At 39.2% G+C, this 17,909-nt stretch overlaps 1 protein-coding gene across 2 annotated transcripts in view; it reads right to left on the reverse strand.

The window, feature by feature from the left end:
• FBXL13 (F-box and leucine rich repeat protein 13) overlaps nucleotides 1–17,909 on the reverse strand; it is a 226,980-nt gene that overhangs the window by 145,622 nt on the left and 63,449 nt on the right. For both annotated transcript variants that reach the window (XM_070787705.1, XM_019958626.2), the window contains 2 exons: nucleotides 9,552–9,647; nucleotides 6,711–6,843 (listed from right to left, as the gene is read on the reverse strand). In XM_070787705.1, the coding sequence (XP_070643806.1) occupies nucleotides 6,711–6,843; nucleotides 9,552–9,647 (229 nt within the window). The remainder of the gene's footprint in view (nucleotides 1–6,710; nucleotides 6,844–9,551; nucleotides 9,648–17,909) is intronic.

Here is a 17,909-nt window from a genome sequence, read left to right on the forward strand (position 1 = left end):
CATCACCAACTCCCGAAGTTTACTCAGACTCATGTCCATTGAGTCAGTGATGCCATCCAACCATCTCCTCCTCTGTTGTCCCCTTCTCCTCCCGCCTTCAATCTTTCCCAGCATCAGGGTCTTTTCAGATGAGTGAGCTCTTCGCATCAGGTGGCCAAAGTATTGGAGTTTCAGCTTCAGCATCAGGCCTTCCAGTGAATATTCAGGACTGATTTCCTTGAGGATGGACTGGTTCAATCTCCTTGCTATTGAAGGGACTCTCAAGAGTCTTCTCCAACACCACAATTCATAAGGATCAATTCTTTGGCACTCAGCTTTCTTTATAGTCCAACTCTCACATCCATACAGGACCACTGGAAAGACCATAGCTTTGACTAAATGGATCTTTGTTGGCAAAGTAATGTCTCTGCTTTTTAATAAGCTGTCTAGGTTGATCCTAGCTTTTCTTCCAAGGGAGCAAGCATCTTTTAATTTCATGGCTACAGTCACCATCTGCAGTGATTTTGAAGCCCCCAAAATAAAGTCTCTCACTGTTTCCACTGTTTCCCCATCTATTTCCCATGAAGTGATGGAACCGGATGCCATGATCTTCGTTTTCTGAATGTTGAATTTCAAGCCAACTTTTCATTCTCATCTTTCACTTTCATCAACAGACTCTTTAGTTCTCCTTTGCTTTCTGCCATAAGGGTGGTGTCATCTGCATATCTGAGGTTATTGATATTTCTCCCGACAATCTTGATTCCAGCTTGTGCTTCATCCAGCCCAGCATTTCTCATGATGTACTCTGCATGTAAATTAAATAAGCAGGGTGACAATATACAGCCTTGACATACTCCTTTCCCGATGTGGAACCAGTCTGTTGTTCCATGTCCAGTTCGAACTGTTGCTTCCTGACCTGCATATAGGTTTCTCAAGAGGCAGGTCAGGTGGTCTGGTATTCCCATCTCTTTCAGAATTTTCCACAGTTTATTGTGATCCACACAGTCAAAGGCTTTGGCATAGTTAATAAAGCAGAAGTAGATTTTTTTCTGGAACTCTTGTACTTTCTCAGTGATCCAGCAGATGTTGGCAATTTGATCTCTGGTTCCTCTGCCTTTTATAAATCCAGCTGAACATCTGGAAGTTCATGGTTCATGTACTGTTGAAGCCTGGCTTGGAGAATTTTGATCATCATTTTGCTAGTGTGTGAGATGAGTGCAATTGTGCGACAGTTTGAATATTCTTTGGCATTGTCTTCCTTTGGGATTGGAATGAAAACTGACCTTTTCCAGTCCTGTAGCCACTGCTGAGTTTACCAAATTTGCTGGCATATGGAGTGCAGCACTTTCACAGCATCATCTTTTAGGATTTGAAGTAGCTCAACTGGAATTCCATCACCTCCACTAGCTTTGTTCATAGTGATGCTTCCTAAGGCCCACTTGACTTCACATTCCAGGCTCTAGAGTCTGGCTCTAGGTGAGTGATCACGCCATCATGATTATCTGGGTTGTGAAGATCTTTTTTGTATAGTTCTTCTGTGTATTCTTGCCACCTCTTCTTAACATCTGTTTCTGTTAGGTCCATACCATTTCTGTCCTTTATTGTGCCCATCTTTTCATGAAATGTTCCCTTGGTATCTCTAATTTTCTTGAAGAGATCTTTAGTCTTTCCCATTCTATTGTTTTCCTCTATTTCTTTGCATTGATCACTGAGGAAGGCTTTCTTATCTCTCCGTGCTAGTCTTTGGAACTCTGCATTCAAATGGGTGTATCTTTCCTTTTCTCCTTTGCCTTTAGCTTCTCTCCTTTTCACAGCTGTTTGTAAGGCCTCCTCAGACAACCATTTTGCCTTTTGCATTTCTTTTTCTTGGGGATGATCTTGATCACTGCCTCCTATACAGTGTCACAAACCTCCATCCATAGTTCTTCAGGCACTCTGTCTATCAGATCTAATCCCTTGAATCTATTTGTCACTTCTACTGTATAATCTTAAGGGATTTGATTTAGGTCATACCTGAATGGTCTAGTGGTTTTCCCTACTTTCTTCAATTTAAGTCTGAATTTGGCAATAAGGAGTTCATGATCTGAGCCACAGTCAGCTCCCAGTCTTGTTTTTGCTGACTGTATAGAGCTTCTCCATCTTTGGCTACAAAGAATATAATCAATCTGATTTCAATATTGACCATCTGGTGATGTCCATGTGTAGAGTCATCTCTTGTGTTGTTGGAAGAGGGTGTTTGCTGTTTACAAGTCAAGCATTTCCTGAACTGATCTCATCTTGCCAGTCATCGAGTCTGTGTAGAAAAACTGCAGTCAAGTGGAGCCTTTCATCCCTTATGAATCTGTTTTGCTCAGGTTCAAAAATGCAACTGTTGGACTTAAAAATCACTATGTGTATACTTCCCAAATGTATGCTCAAGTGTTTCATCATATACTCTGGCTGCTGCTGCTGCTGCTGCTAAGTCACTTCAGTCGTGTCCAACTCTGCGACCCCATAGACGGCAGCCCACCAGGCTCCACTTGTCCCTGGGATTCTCCAGGTAAGAACACTGGAGTGGGTTGCCATTTCCTTCTCCAGTATACTCTGGCTACCTATCATAATATTTTAACAGGCATTTCCCAGCCTTGCTCTCATCTGTCTTTTAAACATTTAAAATAATATGTTAAAGTTAATTTTCTTCTAAAGTTTTTTGTAGATAAGGATTACAAATACAAGTCGTGTGGCTACTCAGCCAAACAGCCTAAAATATCAGCCAGTATTTATCTTCAATCTAACAAAAAGTGAGAAAGTCAAACTTCTTACCAGAAATGTGTATAACTTTAGGCACATCAATAAATCAACTGACCTTAGCTGGGGGGAAAAAAAAAAACTGGAAAAGCTGAAACATCTCTGAGATTAATTTTTTAATCTTTGATAGACTCAAGGTTGTTTAAATGAACAGTGGTTTTATTAAATAAGCTATGGCAACCAGACACCCCCGTAAGGCCTGCTGCCAGCAGCCCTGGGAACTGGCCCCATCCTTCAGCTGGTGACCAGCCCCAAGACCTGCCAGGCCTCACAGCCAACTCAGTGGTCCAATAACCACTGAAAAAGGCAGGGTCTTTCCACCAAACACACCAGGGGCCAGCCATGTCTACCAGACTGCCCACTGTTGTTGGCCCTGCCACAACAGAAGGACCCTTGCAGCCTGCATTGAGGACAGCCCTAGAGCATTTAACTCTGATAACCAATGGGGAGTGTGCTGCTCAGCTCCATAGGACATATCCTATATAAGACTACTCTTCCATGGTTGGTAAGTTTTTTACATTTCCTAAACACATAGAAATAAGAACAGAGAATTAGGCTTAATGAGATAACAGAGAAATATGTTCCAAATGAAGTAACAAGGCAAAACTCCAGAAGAACTAAGAAAAATAGAAATAAACAATCTATGCAATAAAGAATTTGAGGTAGTGATCATAGAAGTGCTCAATTAATTGGGAGAAGAATGAATGAATGCAGTGAGAAGTTTAACAAAGAGTTAGAAAAAATCTGAGGAATATCATAACTGAAATAAAAATATACTAGGAGAAATCAACAGTAGATGAGATGATACAGAGGAACAGAACTGGAAGAACAGTGGAATCACCCAATCTGAAGAGAAAAAATTTCTTTAAAATAAGGATACTTTAAGAGACTCCTGGAAAAATATCAAGTGTACTAACATTGGGCTTCCCAGGTGGTACTAGTGGTAAAGAACCCACTTGCCAACGCAGGTAGATGTAAGAGATATGGGTTCAGTCCCTGGGTTGGGTAGATCCCCTGGAGGAGGCGCAGCAACCCACTCCAGTATTCTCCAGTATTCTTGCCTGGAGAATCCATGGACAGAGGAGCCGGTCAGGCTGCTGTCCATAGCGTTGCACAGTCAGTCATGACTGAAGCAACTTAGCACACCTGCGTGTACTAGCATTTGCATTATAAGAAGAAGAGAGGAAAGGGCAAAAAACTGGAAGACATGATAGCTGAAAACTTCCCTAACCCGGGAAAAGAAACAAATATTCAGGTCCAGAAAGGACCAAGAGTCCCAAACAAGATGAACTCAGAGGTCCATACCAAGACACACTATAATTAAAATAGCAAAAATTTCAAAAGAAAATCTTAAAAGCAGCTAGGGAAAAGCAACAAGGGAACTGATATCAGCTGACTTTTCAGCAGAAACTCTGCATGCCAGAAGGGAGTAGCATGATATTATTTAAGTGATAAAGGGAAAAACAATACTCCACAAGGCTACCACTCTGATTCAAAGAAAAGACCAAGAGTTTTAAAGAGGAGCAAGAGCTGAAAGTAACCGGATTTACAAGAAATGTTAAAGGGACTTCACTAAGTCGAAAAGAAAAGGCCACAACTAGAAATATGAAAATTACAAAAGGAAAAAACATCATTGGTAAAGGCAGGTATCAAAGGCAGTAAAGGTAGAATATCAACCGCTTATAAAACTAGTAGGAAGGTTAAAAGACAAAAGTAGTAAAATCATCTATATCAACAATAAGCAGTTAAGAGATACACAAAACAAAAAGGTATGAACTGTGAGGTCAAAAACAGTAAACTTGAAGGGGAGTAAAAATGCATTCAAACTTAAAAGAATAGCAACTTAAAATAATCAAATATGTATAAAGACTTCTCTACATAAACTTCATAATAACCACAAAACAAAAATGTAAAACAGGTGTACACACACACAAAAAGCGGAAATAAATCCAAGCAAACACCAAATCACAAAGAAAAGAGAACAAAAGAAGAAAAAGTAATAAACTGGTTTAAGATGGCAGACTAAGTACCTGTTTCAATTTTCCTTTCCTACCCAAATTACCAGAAACAAATTTTTCTAATCTATCATGTCCTTGGAAAACAACAAGGATGGTCTTGGTGGGTCAGAAATTAATAGTTCCTAAAAATCCAAATGCAAACATTACCAGATTGAATGAAGAACATTCAGAAGATGGCTGCTGTAAAAGATGGAACAGCATTATGTCTTTGTAAAGGATGTGTCCCAGAAATTAGAATATATAGTAATATTAACACCATTCTCATTAAAAATATGAGAAAAGGATTAAAGAACAAGACAAGATAGCTGCATATCCTTGCTACCAGAAAAAGAAGTAGAAGATATAAGAATAGGAATGAATGGAAATATTTCCAGGTGATATGATAGTCTACCTAGAATACCAAAAGAATCAACTGACAAACTATTAAAACTAGGAAGGCAGTTTAATATATGATCAGATAAAATGACATTATATATAAAACCATCACTTTCTGCAGCACCAGCAATAACCAATCAGAATAACTCCATTTTGTATTTTTCTTTTTTCAATTAAAAAAATTCAGATAACTGTTGAAAGCCCTTGTGAACCTCTTCCCCATTTCATTCAACTCTCTCCATCTCAGAGGTAACCACTATTTTGCATTTGGAGTTTTTCATTCACATGCATGCTGTTTATATTTTGCTGTCTGTGTGTGTGTGTGTGTGTGTACACAAGTGACCTTAAATATTTAATATTGAAATCATTTCAAAATATGAAGTATATAGAATTATTTTACACATTGAAAACTTGTATACAAATGGTATTAGATTATATATATATATTATTCTACAACTTGCTTTCACCCATTAATATCTATATCATTCATATTGATATTTTGAAATCTATTTTTTCTCTCATTTCCAGAACTATATATATGGAAACTTAGAAATGTACCTCAAAGGATATATGTTTTAATGCAATGGGCTGAATGTTTGTCCCCCAGAATTCATATGTTGGAATCCTCACCCCCAATGTAATTCTATTAGGAGGTTGGGCCTTTGGGACATAATTAAGATGGAATTCTCATAAATAGGATTAATGCCCTTATACAGGGGATTCCAGAGAGCTCTCTCCTGCTCTCTACCATATGTGGATACAGGAAGAATACACAAGTCAACAACCAGAAAAAGGCCCTCACTAGACCCCAATCAAGACTAGGCACCCTGGTCTTAGACTTCCAGGCTTTAGAACTATGAGAAATAAGTTTCTGTTTATAAGCCACCCAGCCAAAACAGAACTTTATTATAGCAGCCTGAACTAAGACAGTTAAACACAAAGTTTACAAAGCAAGTTAGAAAACTTGGAAATAATCTTAGTGTCCATCAGTACGAAGAAAGTTAAATAACTATGGTATAGCCATAGTATGGTATTCCCTAAAACCAGGGAAATGATTTTAAGTACTTAAAAATAATTTAGTAGTTCTATATGTACTGACATGAAAAGATTTTCAGGATATAAAAGAAAATATAAAACAATATTATCCCTTTAATGTTAAAAATTAAAAGTGTGTATTTTTAATCATAAATACTTAAATGTATTTTAGAAAAACAGAAAAAGTGATAGTGTTGAGTACCACTGGGTAAGTGAATGGGTTTGAGAGAGATGAAAGTAGATTTTTTCCTCTACTGTCTATTATTATTTCTTTAGTGAGAATATGTCCTTATATTGTGGATAAATTGATGATATATAGATACACAAATGCTAAACAAAAAAATCAATAAGAATGACCAGAGGACCAGGTCTCAGGGCATACAATCTGGAAAGAGCTGACTGTATTATGGGACTTTTAAATAGTTTTAATAGGCATTCTCATGGCCTAAGACTGTAACTGAAGTTTCCATTTTAAAATACATGGAAGCAAGACAAACAGTTAACAAACATACTTACTGACAGATCTCAAAGTTTTCAATCGGAGAGCACAACCACGAAAATTCAAGCGCAGCACATTTAGACGCCACCTTTGCAAAATAGACACTATATATTTATCTGTGATTATATTTTTTACTGCAGAAAAATCAATCTAAAAAGGATAAACAAAAATGTTAAGAAATGAGAAAGATCTTTGGCATGTGAAATTTTAAAATATTTTTAAAGCATCAAAGAACTAAAATTTCTTTATCTCATCACTCTTTTCTGTTTGTTAGGGGTTTTGTGATCATTCCCAGGTTTAATTACAGATTCCATATGTCCAGTCCAGGTTGACAGCTGAGAAGGCAGGCATCTCACATCCACCTCCCAACAAGAGTCAATTGTTGTGGAGTGCCTGGATGCTCACCCCCATCATTCCAGGTGAGCCCCAAGGCTTCCCCCTACTTCAAGGTTAACGGACCCTTCTTCATTCATCACTAATGTGTGCCTGCTTCTTTGTTCATGAGAACAAACTATACATTGAGTGCTTGACTATGGAAAGACAATATACTCTGTGGATTATAATGGCTTTTCCATAACTCTTAAGTTTGTGGGGGTAGTTCTAGAGATAAGGAAAGATGATCTGAGTGCAGTGTATAAAACTGAAAGGCACAGAATTTTATGTAACCTCTGGATGGCCAGGGCTGGTGGATGAACAACAACATCGTATTTTTTTATTGAAGTATATTTGATAACAATAACATAGTGCTAATACTACCTTTCAGCTAAAAGGTTAAGTGTACTGAACATCCTATTTCTTATTGCTTTCTGAACAAAGTTATTCTTCATGCTAAAATGTTTATTACAGTTGTGTCACACTTGAGCACCCACAAATAAAGACAGAAATAATTGCAAATGAAGGGCAACAGATAATTGTGGAAAGAGAAATTTGCTGAGCATAAACTAGCTTCCTACTCTGGCTTTGCTCTTCGCTTCCATGTGCTCATATTTTCTCCATCTTTACCCAGTGAGGTCTCTGGGCAGGAGTGCTAGCTTTTTCTGCCAGTCTTCTGTAAGATTTGTCCTGATTTAATATGGTACATATTCCTTCTTTCCAAGACCATTTGGATTCAGTTTATTTCTTCTTTACGGGTTTTCCAAAGGAAAAAGTGACACCCCCTAATCTGTCACATAAGTAAGAGATTTATTATTTTAAATCAGTGGTTCTTACTGTGGTCCAGGGACAAGCAGCATCAGCATCACCCAAGAACTCATTGGAAATGCAAATTCTCAAGCCCTTCCTCAGAAGTACTGAGTCAGAAACCCTGGGGGTGGCAACCAGCAATCTAACAATCCCTTCCAATGATTCTGATGCATTCTAAAGTTTAAGAATCCCTGCCTTCAACTAAAAATTACATCTAAGACAAGAATACTAAATTTGGTAGCTAAGAGGTTTTAATTAAGACAAGCACATTTTTTAAATTACCATTGCTGCATAAGGTAAGAGTAGAACACTATGGTCAAGAATGGAATGGTGCTCTGATGGGAGGTAAAGATGCTGTGTGGATTATGGAGCTAGATTCCTTGTACCTTGCCAACTCCTCTTGGGTTCTTTGTCAAAGTTTCTGCAGAATGATCCCAATCACCTATTCATAGGTCAGTCTGAGCACAAGATACCATTAGCCCTCCAATCAGTAACAATTAAGGAGGGGTGGTAAAGTCAGCTATTGACTGGACATAGGCAACAAGGAAAATGTTGCCACTCCAACATTTGTTGATGGCATAAATGATCACAGTTATTAAGATTAAAGCAGTCATCCAAGAAAAAGAAAAGAAAGGTCATCAAGGATAATACATGCTTATTTTTATCATTGGCTAAGACGTACCACCCAATGTTTCTTTGGAATGAAAAATAAAGCATGTTCTACTTTATGGGAATAGTACAAATATAGTGCAATGACAAGAATAATACAAGAGGCATGAGCCTAGGAGTCCACATTAGAAAATGCCTGAGTATATATATGTCTGCTGCTGCTGCTGCTAAGTCGCTTCAGTCGTGTCCGACTCTGTGTGATCCCATAGACAGCAGCCCACCAGGCTCCGCCGTCCCTGGGATCCTCCGGGCAAGAACACTGGAGTGGGTTGCCATTTCCTTCTCCAATGCATGAAAGTGAAAAGTGAAAGTGAAGTCGCTCAGTCGTGTCCGACTCTTAGCGACCCCATGGACTGAAGCCCACCAGGCTCCTCCGTCCATGGGATTTTCCAGGAAAGAGTACTGGAGTGGGGTGCCATCGCCTTCTCCAATATATATATATGTCTACATGCATGCAAACACACCAAGAAATATCAAACAAGCTTTGTTTACATGTTGTCTATTTTAGCCGGATTTCAGGCTCAGTAGTTTTTTTTTCTTCCCTTTTACTCCATATTTTGTGCTGCTTTGTTGTGTGTGTGTGTGTGTGTGTTTTTTAAACTAAGAACAATAGCTAATATTTATTGAGTGCTGCCCACATGCCAGACTCTACAATAAGCACCTTTCTTGCATTTTGCTTAGTCTATCTCTGGAGCTCCTTGAGTAAGGCAATGTTAAACCTAACTCAGATATAATAGAGCTTTATTTCAATCCAAAAAATAATATTCGATTTATTTCTACTATTTAAATTAGAAAATACTTCTATCAAATCTCTTCAAATACCATTTTTCCTCTTTTCCTTCAGGCTGTGCCTGGATGAAAGTGAAACAAGTGTACCTCCTTTTTGTGATCCCATGTTGTGGAGCAGGGAAGAAGGGGGTCCCCATTACTGCTATAAGGTGGCCTATAGCAGTCTGTTCTCCTTTAAGAACTAGAATAAAGACATACTTCAGGTAGTGTCTACTTACACCATTCCACAATGAGCCCATTTGTGTCATCAACAACCAGGAGCGATTCACTTGACCACATATTACCAAATCTCTTAAACTGAGGTAGGAGAAAATCTAAACACAGAGAAAAATAATACACAATTTTGAAAAACATATGAATTTTGATCTAACTCTTGCATTTTCCATTTGTGTGTGTGTTAACAAGGATAATGCAATCCATATATTGTGGTAGCAGGGGTTTATGTGCTTGCATTTTATCTAAAGATAGAAATTTCATCTAGAGTTCTAGAACTTATCTGATGATGCCTTTGATATAGTGTGATCAAACTGATAGTTGCAGAAGGATGGTGAAGAAGATAGGTAGCTTTATTTTATTTTCTGAATGAAAGTAGCATCCTGCTAGAAAGTGAATGATTTCCCTAAATGAAGGCATTCAATAATCACTTGCTGAAATGAACTGGGTTCTTTTTAAAGTTACAGGATTCCTGGGAATATACTTAAAATGTATGTTGTAGTGAGTTGATATATGTATACATTGTGAAAGGATTCCTCCATCTAGTTAAACACATCCAGCACTCACATATTTATCTTTATTTTAATTAATTCATTTTTATGAGAACATTTAAGTTCTATTCTGTTAGCAAATTTCAATTTTACAACACAGTGTTATCAGCCATAGTCACCATGTATCACTTTAGGTTCTCAGACCTTATTCATATTATAGCTAAATGTTTACACCCTTTCTCCAAACTATGAGTTACATAGCAGAAGAAACCCAGCTGATGCAAGAAATAGCAAACTGTAAGATTATGTAAGATAAAATTACACAGGTAAGGCACAGAGGTAGAAAGAGATGAAAAATATGAAGGAAGTTAAGAGTACATTATATAACATAAAAAGGTTATAGATAACATTATACAATATTCTATACAGACCCTTATAGAATTTCCAGAAGAAAGGAAGAGAGCAAATGGAAATCAAGGCAAAACTCAAAAATATTATAAATAAAAATGCTTTAGAATGATGAAAAGCAACAATTCTCAGATTTAAGAAGCACAAGAAATCCCAAACAGGATACTTATTCCATGGCTTTGTAGTGAAATTACAAAAGGCCATAAGCAAAGGAAAACCTTAAGTGCAACCAGAGACAGATTATCTGCAAAAGACTGTCACTTAGTCTCAGAAAGCCAAAGTCAGCAGAAAATACTTATCAATCTCAGATACCACATGTAAGTAAATCACAACGCAAGGATGAGTAGTAAGTAGACACCCTACGACAAAGATTGAGAGAGTTTGCCTCCAGTGGGCCCATCACAAAAGAACTTGTAAATGATGTTTATGTAAGAAGAGAGGAGTGAGATGAAACAGTAATGAGGGGCAAACAAACTAATAAGGATAGGAGTAAACCCAATAACCTTATAAAAGCATATCATGATGATGACTAATGTGGGGGGTACAAAAAGCAAGGGACAAAACCACTAGAAAATACTAATATTCTAAGACTGGAGAGAGTAATCAGAGTTAAAATGTTCTAAATTTTGGTAATTATTCAGGAAGAAAGTTTAGATATTCATTTACTTTAAGCTTTATTAAGGTAAATGTGCACGTTAAAAATATTTAAGTGAAACCATTGAAATAGAAGAAATAGAATGGATATCTTCTAAAATATAAAAATGGGGGATGGGAATAGCTTTTTAAATTCAACAAATTAAGTCAGGAAAGGACAAAACAAGGAAGCACATAAAAAAAACAAATAGTATAAAATGAAATGAAAAACTGAATCTAAGTAAATCTAGTAATAATAAATTTAACAAAATTCACTGGTGGGAATGGAGAAGAAAATGGCAACCAACTCCAGTATTCTTGCCTAGAGAATTCCATGGACAGAGGAACCTGGTAGGCTGCTGCCCATGGGATCGTACAGAGTCGGATGTGACTGAAGTGACTTAGCATGCATGCATGCCTTGGAGAAGGAAATGGCAACCCACTCCAGTATTCTTGCCTGGAGAATCCCAGGGACAGAGGAGCCTGGTGGGCTCCTGTCCATGGGGTCGCACAGAGTCGGACACGGCTGGAGTGGTTTAGCAGCAGCAGCAGCAGCAGCAGCAGGACCGGTGGGAAGACAAAGATTATCCCTAATAATGTTTTTGCTTTTAAGTTTTTCCTTCTTATATTAACACAGCTATCAAAAATCTCCTTTCAGTTTTGTTCATCTTGTTCAGCATTGTACTTTAGGTGGATTTTTAAAGTTTATCTGATAAAGAAGGTCACTACATTATAATTAAAGTAATTCTAACAATCTACTAAAGATATATAACAATTCTAAATGTGTAAGCATCTGAAAAGCCACAAGGATACAAGGAGAAATTGACAAATCCACAATCATGATGAAAGGTTATATCAGAACTCTCAATTGTTGATAAATCATTCTGAGGAAATAATCTTTCCTGGATTCCTCAGTGCTCCTGCAAAAAACTCTAGTCTCCAGAGACACAGAAATCTGTATGAAATAAAGGTAATATTTTATCTTTACTTCCTCTATAAACACTTTACTTTTATGTGAACTACAGAGATTAGATCTGTAGCTATCTGTTTAGTTAATTCTCTGATCCAAAAGGATGATAAAAATTTTATTTTCTCCCCGAGAACGTCAAATGGGTATAATCCAGCCTACTTTCCTAGGTCAAGCTCCCAAAATGTCAGGAAGATCCTTACTAATTTACATTCAAGGAGATATGGGTCCCAGGACCTTGGGAACATCTCTATGTCATAAAAATCAAGAGATACTGATTTTTATCTGGCCCTTGGAGAGATGTATTTAAGCCTGCCTCCCTGATAGGTCAGTTGGTAAAGAATCTGCCTGCAATGCAAGAGATCCCAGTTCAATACCTGGGTTGGGAATATCTGCTGGAGAAGGGATAGGCTACCCACTCTAGTATTCCTGGGCTTCCCTTGTGGCTCAACTGGTAAAGAATCCACCTGCAATGCAGGAGACCTGGGTTGGGAAGATCCCCTGCAGAAGGGAAAGGCTACCATTCCAATATTCTGTCCTGGAGAATTCCATGGACTATATAGTCCATGGGGTCACAAAGAGTCTGACACGACTGAACAACTTTCATTAACTAACTCCCTCTTTCATTTATAAGGACGTTGTTACTACATTGGATCCACCCAGATAAGCAAGGATAATCTCACCATCTCAAATTCTTTAACTTACTCACATCTGCTAAGACTCTTGCCTTGTATTCATAGGTTCTGAGGATTTGGTGGGGTACAGGGGTGGGGTGGGGGAGCAATTATTATTCTGCCTATCATACTATGTAAGGAAATGAAGGTGAAAGTGAATTTCCCCTAAAGTCAGGAACACGACAAGGGTGCCCACTCTCACCACTACTATTCAACATAGTTTTGGAAGTTTTAGTCACAGCAATCAGAAAAGAAAAAGAAATAAAAGGAATCCAGATTGGAAAAGATGTAAAACTCTCACTGTTTGCAGATGACATGATCCTCTACATAGAAAACCCTAAAGACACCACCAGGAAATTACTAGAGCTAATTAATAAATATAGTAAAGTGTCAGGATATAAAATTAATATACAGAAAAACCTTGCATTCCTATACACTAACAATGAGAAAACAGAGAAATTAAGGAAACAATCCCATTCACCATTGTGACGAAAAGAATAAAATACTTAGGAATAATTTACCTAAAAAAACAAAAGACGTATATATAGAAAACTATAAAACACTGATGAAAGAAATCAAAGATGACACAAATAGATGGAGAAATATACCGTGTTCATGGGTCAGAAGAATCAATATAGTGAAAGTGAGTATACTACCCAATGCAATCTATAGATACAATGCAATCCCTATCAAGCTACCAATGGTATTTTTCCCAGACGCAGGCAGCTGCGATGACCAGAGCACTAAGCATGGCCGAGAAGAGCTACCCCACGTTGGAGGTCAGGGGCAGAAGCTGGGAGGACCCGATTCCCAAAGGGCGGCGGCCAGGAGGAGTTACCCCACATCCGAGGTCAGAGGCAGCAGCCAAGAGTGCCAGGCTGCGACGGTGCAGGAACGGTCGAGAGGAGCTACCTCGTGTCCGAGGTCAGGGGCAGCAGCCGGGAGGAGCTACCCCACGCCCCTACGCCCAAGGCCAGGTGCCACGGCTGGGAGGAGCAACCCCACACCTGAGGCCAGGGGCGGCGGCCGGGAGGACCAACCCCACGTCCAAGGAGCCTTGGCTGCGCGGGCACAGGAGGGCCTAGAGGAGCTATCCCATGTTGAAGGTCAGGAAGGGAGGTGGTGAGGAGACACCCCTCGTCCAAGGTAAGGAGCAGCTGCTGTGCTTTGCTGGAGTAGCCGTGAAGAGATACCCAACGCCCAAGGTAAGAGAAACCCAAATAAGATGGTAGGCGTTGCAAGAGGGCATCAGAGGGCAGACATACTGAAACCATACTCACAGAAAACTAGTCAATCTAATCACACTAGGACCACAGCCTTGTCTAACTCAATGAAACTAAGCCATGCCTGTGGGGCAACCCAAGATGGGCAGGTCATGGTGGAGAGATCTGACAGAATGTGGTCCACTGGAGAAGGAAATGGCAAACCACTTCAGTATTCTTGCCTTGAGAACCCCATTGAACAGTATGAAAAGGCAAAATGATAGGATACTGAAAGAGGAACTCCCCAGGTCAGTAGGTGCCCAATATGCTACTGGAGATCAGTGGAGAAATAACTCCAGAAAGAATGAAGGGATGGAGCCAAAGCAAAAACAATACCCAGCTGTAGATGTGACTGGTGTAGAAGCAAGGTCTGATGCTGTAAGAGCAATACTGCATAGGAACCTGGAATGTCAGGTCCATGAATCAAGGCACATTGGAAGTGGTCAAACAAGAGATGGCAAGAGTGAATGTCGACATTCTAGGAATCAGAGAACTAAAATGGACTGGAATGGGTGAATTTAACTCAGATGACCATTATATCTACTACTGCGGGCAGGAATCCCTCAGAAGAAATGGAGTAGCCATCATGAACAACAAAAAGTCCGAAACGCAGTACTTGGATGCAATCTCAAAAACGACAGAATGATCTCTGTTCGTTTTCAAGGCAAACTATTCAATATCACAGTAATCCAAGTCTATGCCCCAACCATAACGTTGAAGAAGCTGAAGTTGAACGGTTCTATGAAGACCTACAAGACCTTTTAGAACTAACACCCAAAAAAGATGCCCTTTTCATTATAGGGGACTGGAATGCAAACGTAGGAAGTCAAGAAACACCTGAAGTAACAGGCAAATTTGGCCTTGGAATATGGAATGAAGCAGGACAAAGGCTAATAGAGTTTTGCCAAGAAAATGCACTGGTCATAGCAAACACCCTCTTCCAACAACACAAGAGAAGACTCTACACATGGACATCACCAGATGGTCAAAACTGAAATCAGATTGATTATATTCTTTGCAGCTAAAGATGGAGAAGCTCTATACAGTCAGCAAAAACAAGACCAGGAGCTGACTGTGGCTCAGATCATGAACTCCTTATTGCCAAATTCAGACTGAAATTGAAGAAAGTAGGGAAAACCACTAGACCATACAGGTATGACCTAAATAAAATCCCTTATGATTATACATACAGTGGAAGTGAGAAATAGATTTAAGGGCCTAGATCTGATAGATACAGTGCCTGACCAACTATGGACTGAGGTACGTGACATTGTACAGGAGACAGGAATCAAGACCATCCCCATGGAAAAGAAATGCAAAAAAGCAAAATGGCTGTCTGGGGAGGCCTTACAAATAGCTGTGAAAAGAAGAGAAGCAAAAAGCAAAGGGGAAAAGGAAAGATATAAGCATCTGAATGCAGAGTTCCAAAGAATAGCCAGAAGAGATAAGAAAGCCTTCCTCAGCGATCAATGCAAAGAAATAGAGGAAAACAACAGAATGGGAAAGACTAGAGATCTCTTTAAGAAAATTAGAGATACCAAGGGAACATTTCATGCAAAGATGGGCTCGATAAAGGACAGAAATGGTATGGACCTAACAGAAGCAGAAGATATTAAGAAGAGGTGGCAAGAATACACAGAAGAACTGTACAAAAAAGATCTTCATGACCAAGATAATCACGACAGTGTGATCACTGACCTAGAGCCAGACATCCTGGAACGTGAAGCCAAGTGGGCCTTAGAAAGCAACACTACAAACAAAGCTAGTGGAGGTGATGGAATTCCAGTTGAGCTATTTCAAATCCTGAAAGATGATGCTGTGAAAGTGCTGCACTCAATATGCCAGCAAATTTGGAAAACTCAGCAGTGGCCACAGGACTGGAAAGGTCAGTTTTCATTCCAATCCCAAAGAAAGGTAATGCCAAAGAATGCTCAAACTACCGCACAATTGCATTCATCTCACACGCTAGTAAAGTAATGCTCAAAATTCTCCAAGCCAGGCTTCAGCAATATGTGAACTGTGAACATCCAGATGTTCAAGCTGGCTTTAGAAAAGGCAGAGGAACCAGAGATCAAATTGAAAACATCCACTGGATCATGGAAAAAGCAAGAGAGTTCCAGAAAAACATCTATTTTTGCTTTATTGACTATGCCAAAGCCTTTGACTGTGTGGGTCACAATAAACTATGGAAAATTCTGAAAGTGATGGGAATACCAGACCACTTGACTTGCCTCTTGAGAAACCTATATGCAAGTCAGGAAGCAACAGTTAGAATTGGACATGGAACAACAGACTGGTTCCAAATAGGAAAAGGAGTACGTCAAGGCTGTATATTGTCACCCTGCTTATTTAACTTATATGCAGAGTACATCATGAGAAAAGCTGGGCTGGAAGAAACACAAGCTGGAATCAAGATTGCCGGGAGAAATATCAGTAACCTCAGATATGCAGATGACACCACCCTTATGGCAGAAAGTGAAGAGGAACTCAAAAGCCTCTTGATGAAAGTGAAAGTGGAGAGTGAAAAAGTTGGCTTAAAGCTCAACATTCAGAAAACGAAGATCATGGCATCTGGTCCCATCACTTCATGGGAAATAGATGGGGAAACAGGGGAAACAGTGTCAGACTTTATTTTGGGGGGCTCCAAAATCAGTGCAGATGGTGACTGCAGCCATGAAATTAAAAGACACTTACTCCTTGGAAGGAAAGTTATGACCAACCTAGATAGCATATTCAAAAGCAGAGACATTACTTTGCCAACAAAGGTTCGTCTAGTCAAGGCTATGGTTTTTCCTGTGGTCATGTATGGATGTGAGAGTTGGACTGTGAAGAAGGCTGAGCGCCGAAGAATTGATGCTTTTGAACTGTGGTGTTGGAGAAGACTCTTGAGTCCCTTGGACTGCAAGGAGATCCAACCAGTCCATTCTGAAGGAGATCAGCCCTGGGATTTCTTTGGAAGGAATGATGCTAAAGCTGAAGCTCCAGTACTTTGGCCACCTCATGCGAAGCGTTGACTCATTGAAAAAGTCTCTGATGCTGGGAGGGATTGGGGGCAGGAGAAGAAGGGGATGACAGAGGATGAGATGGCTGGATTGCATCACTGACTCGATGGACTTGAGTCTGGGTGAACTCCAGGAGTTGGCGATGGATAGGGAGGCCTGGCGTGCTGCAATTCATGGGGTCGCAAAGAGTCGGACATGACTGAGAGACTGAATTGAGAACAAATAAGTTCACAATTTGTATAGAAATGCAAAAAACCTTGAATAGCCAAAGCAATCTTGAGAAAGAAGAATGTAACTGGAGGAATCAACCTGCCTGACTTCAGACTATACTACAAAGCTACAGTCATCAAGACAATATGGTACTGGCACAAAGACAGATATCTAGATCAATGGAACAAAATAGAAAGCCCAGAGATAAATCCACATACCTATAAACACCTTATCTTTGACAAAGGAGGCAAAAATATACAATGGAGAAAAGATGATCTTTTTAACAAGTGGTGCTGGGAAAACTGGTCAACCACTTGCAAAAGAATGCAACTAGAATACTTTCTAACACCATACACAAAAATAAACTCAAAATGGATTAAAGATCTAAATGTAATACCAGAAACTATAAAACTCCTAGAGGAACACATAGGCAGAACTCCCTCTGATGTAAATCACAGCAAGATCCTCTATGACACACCTCCCAGAGTAATGGAAATTAAATAAAAAATAAACAAATGGGACCTAATTAAACTTAAATGCTTTTGCACAACTAAAGAAACTATAAGCAAGGTGAAAAGACAGCCTTAAAAATGGGAGAAAATAATAGCAAATGAAGCAACTGACAAAGAATTAATCTCAAAAATACACAAGCAGCTCATGCAGCTCAATTCCAGAAAAATAAGTGACCCAATCAAAAAATGGGCCAAAGAACTAAA

This window comes from Bos indicus, chromosome 4, assembly GCF_029378745.1.
Source record: "Bos indicus isolate NIAB-ARS_2022 breed Sahiwal x Tharparkar chromosome 4, NIAB-ARS_B.indTharparkar_mat_pri_1.0, whole genome shotgun sequence".
Classification (NCBI taxonomy): Eukaryota; Metazoa; Chordata; class Mammalia; order Artiodactyla; family Bovidae; genus Bos; species Bos indicus.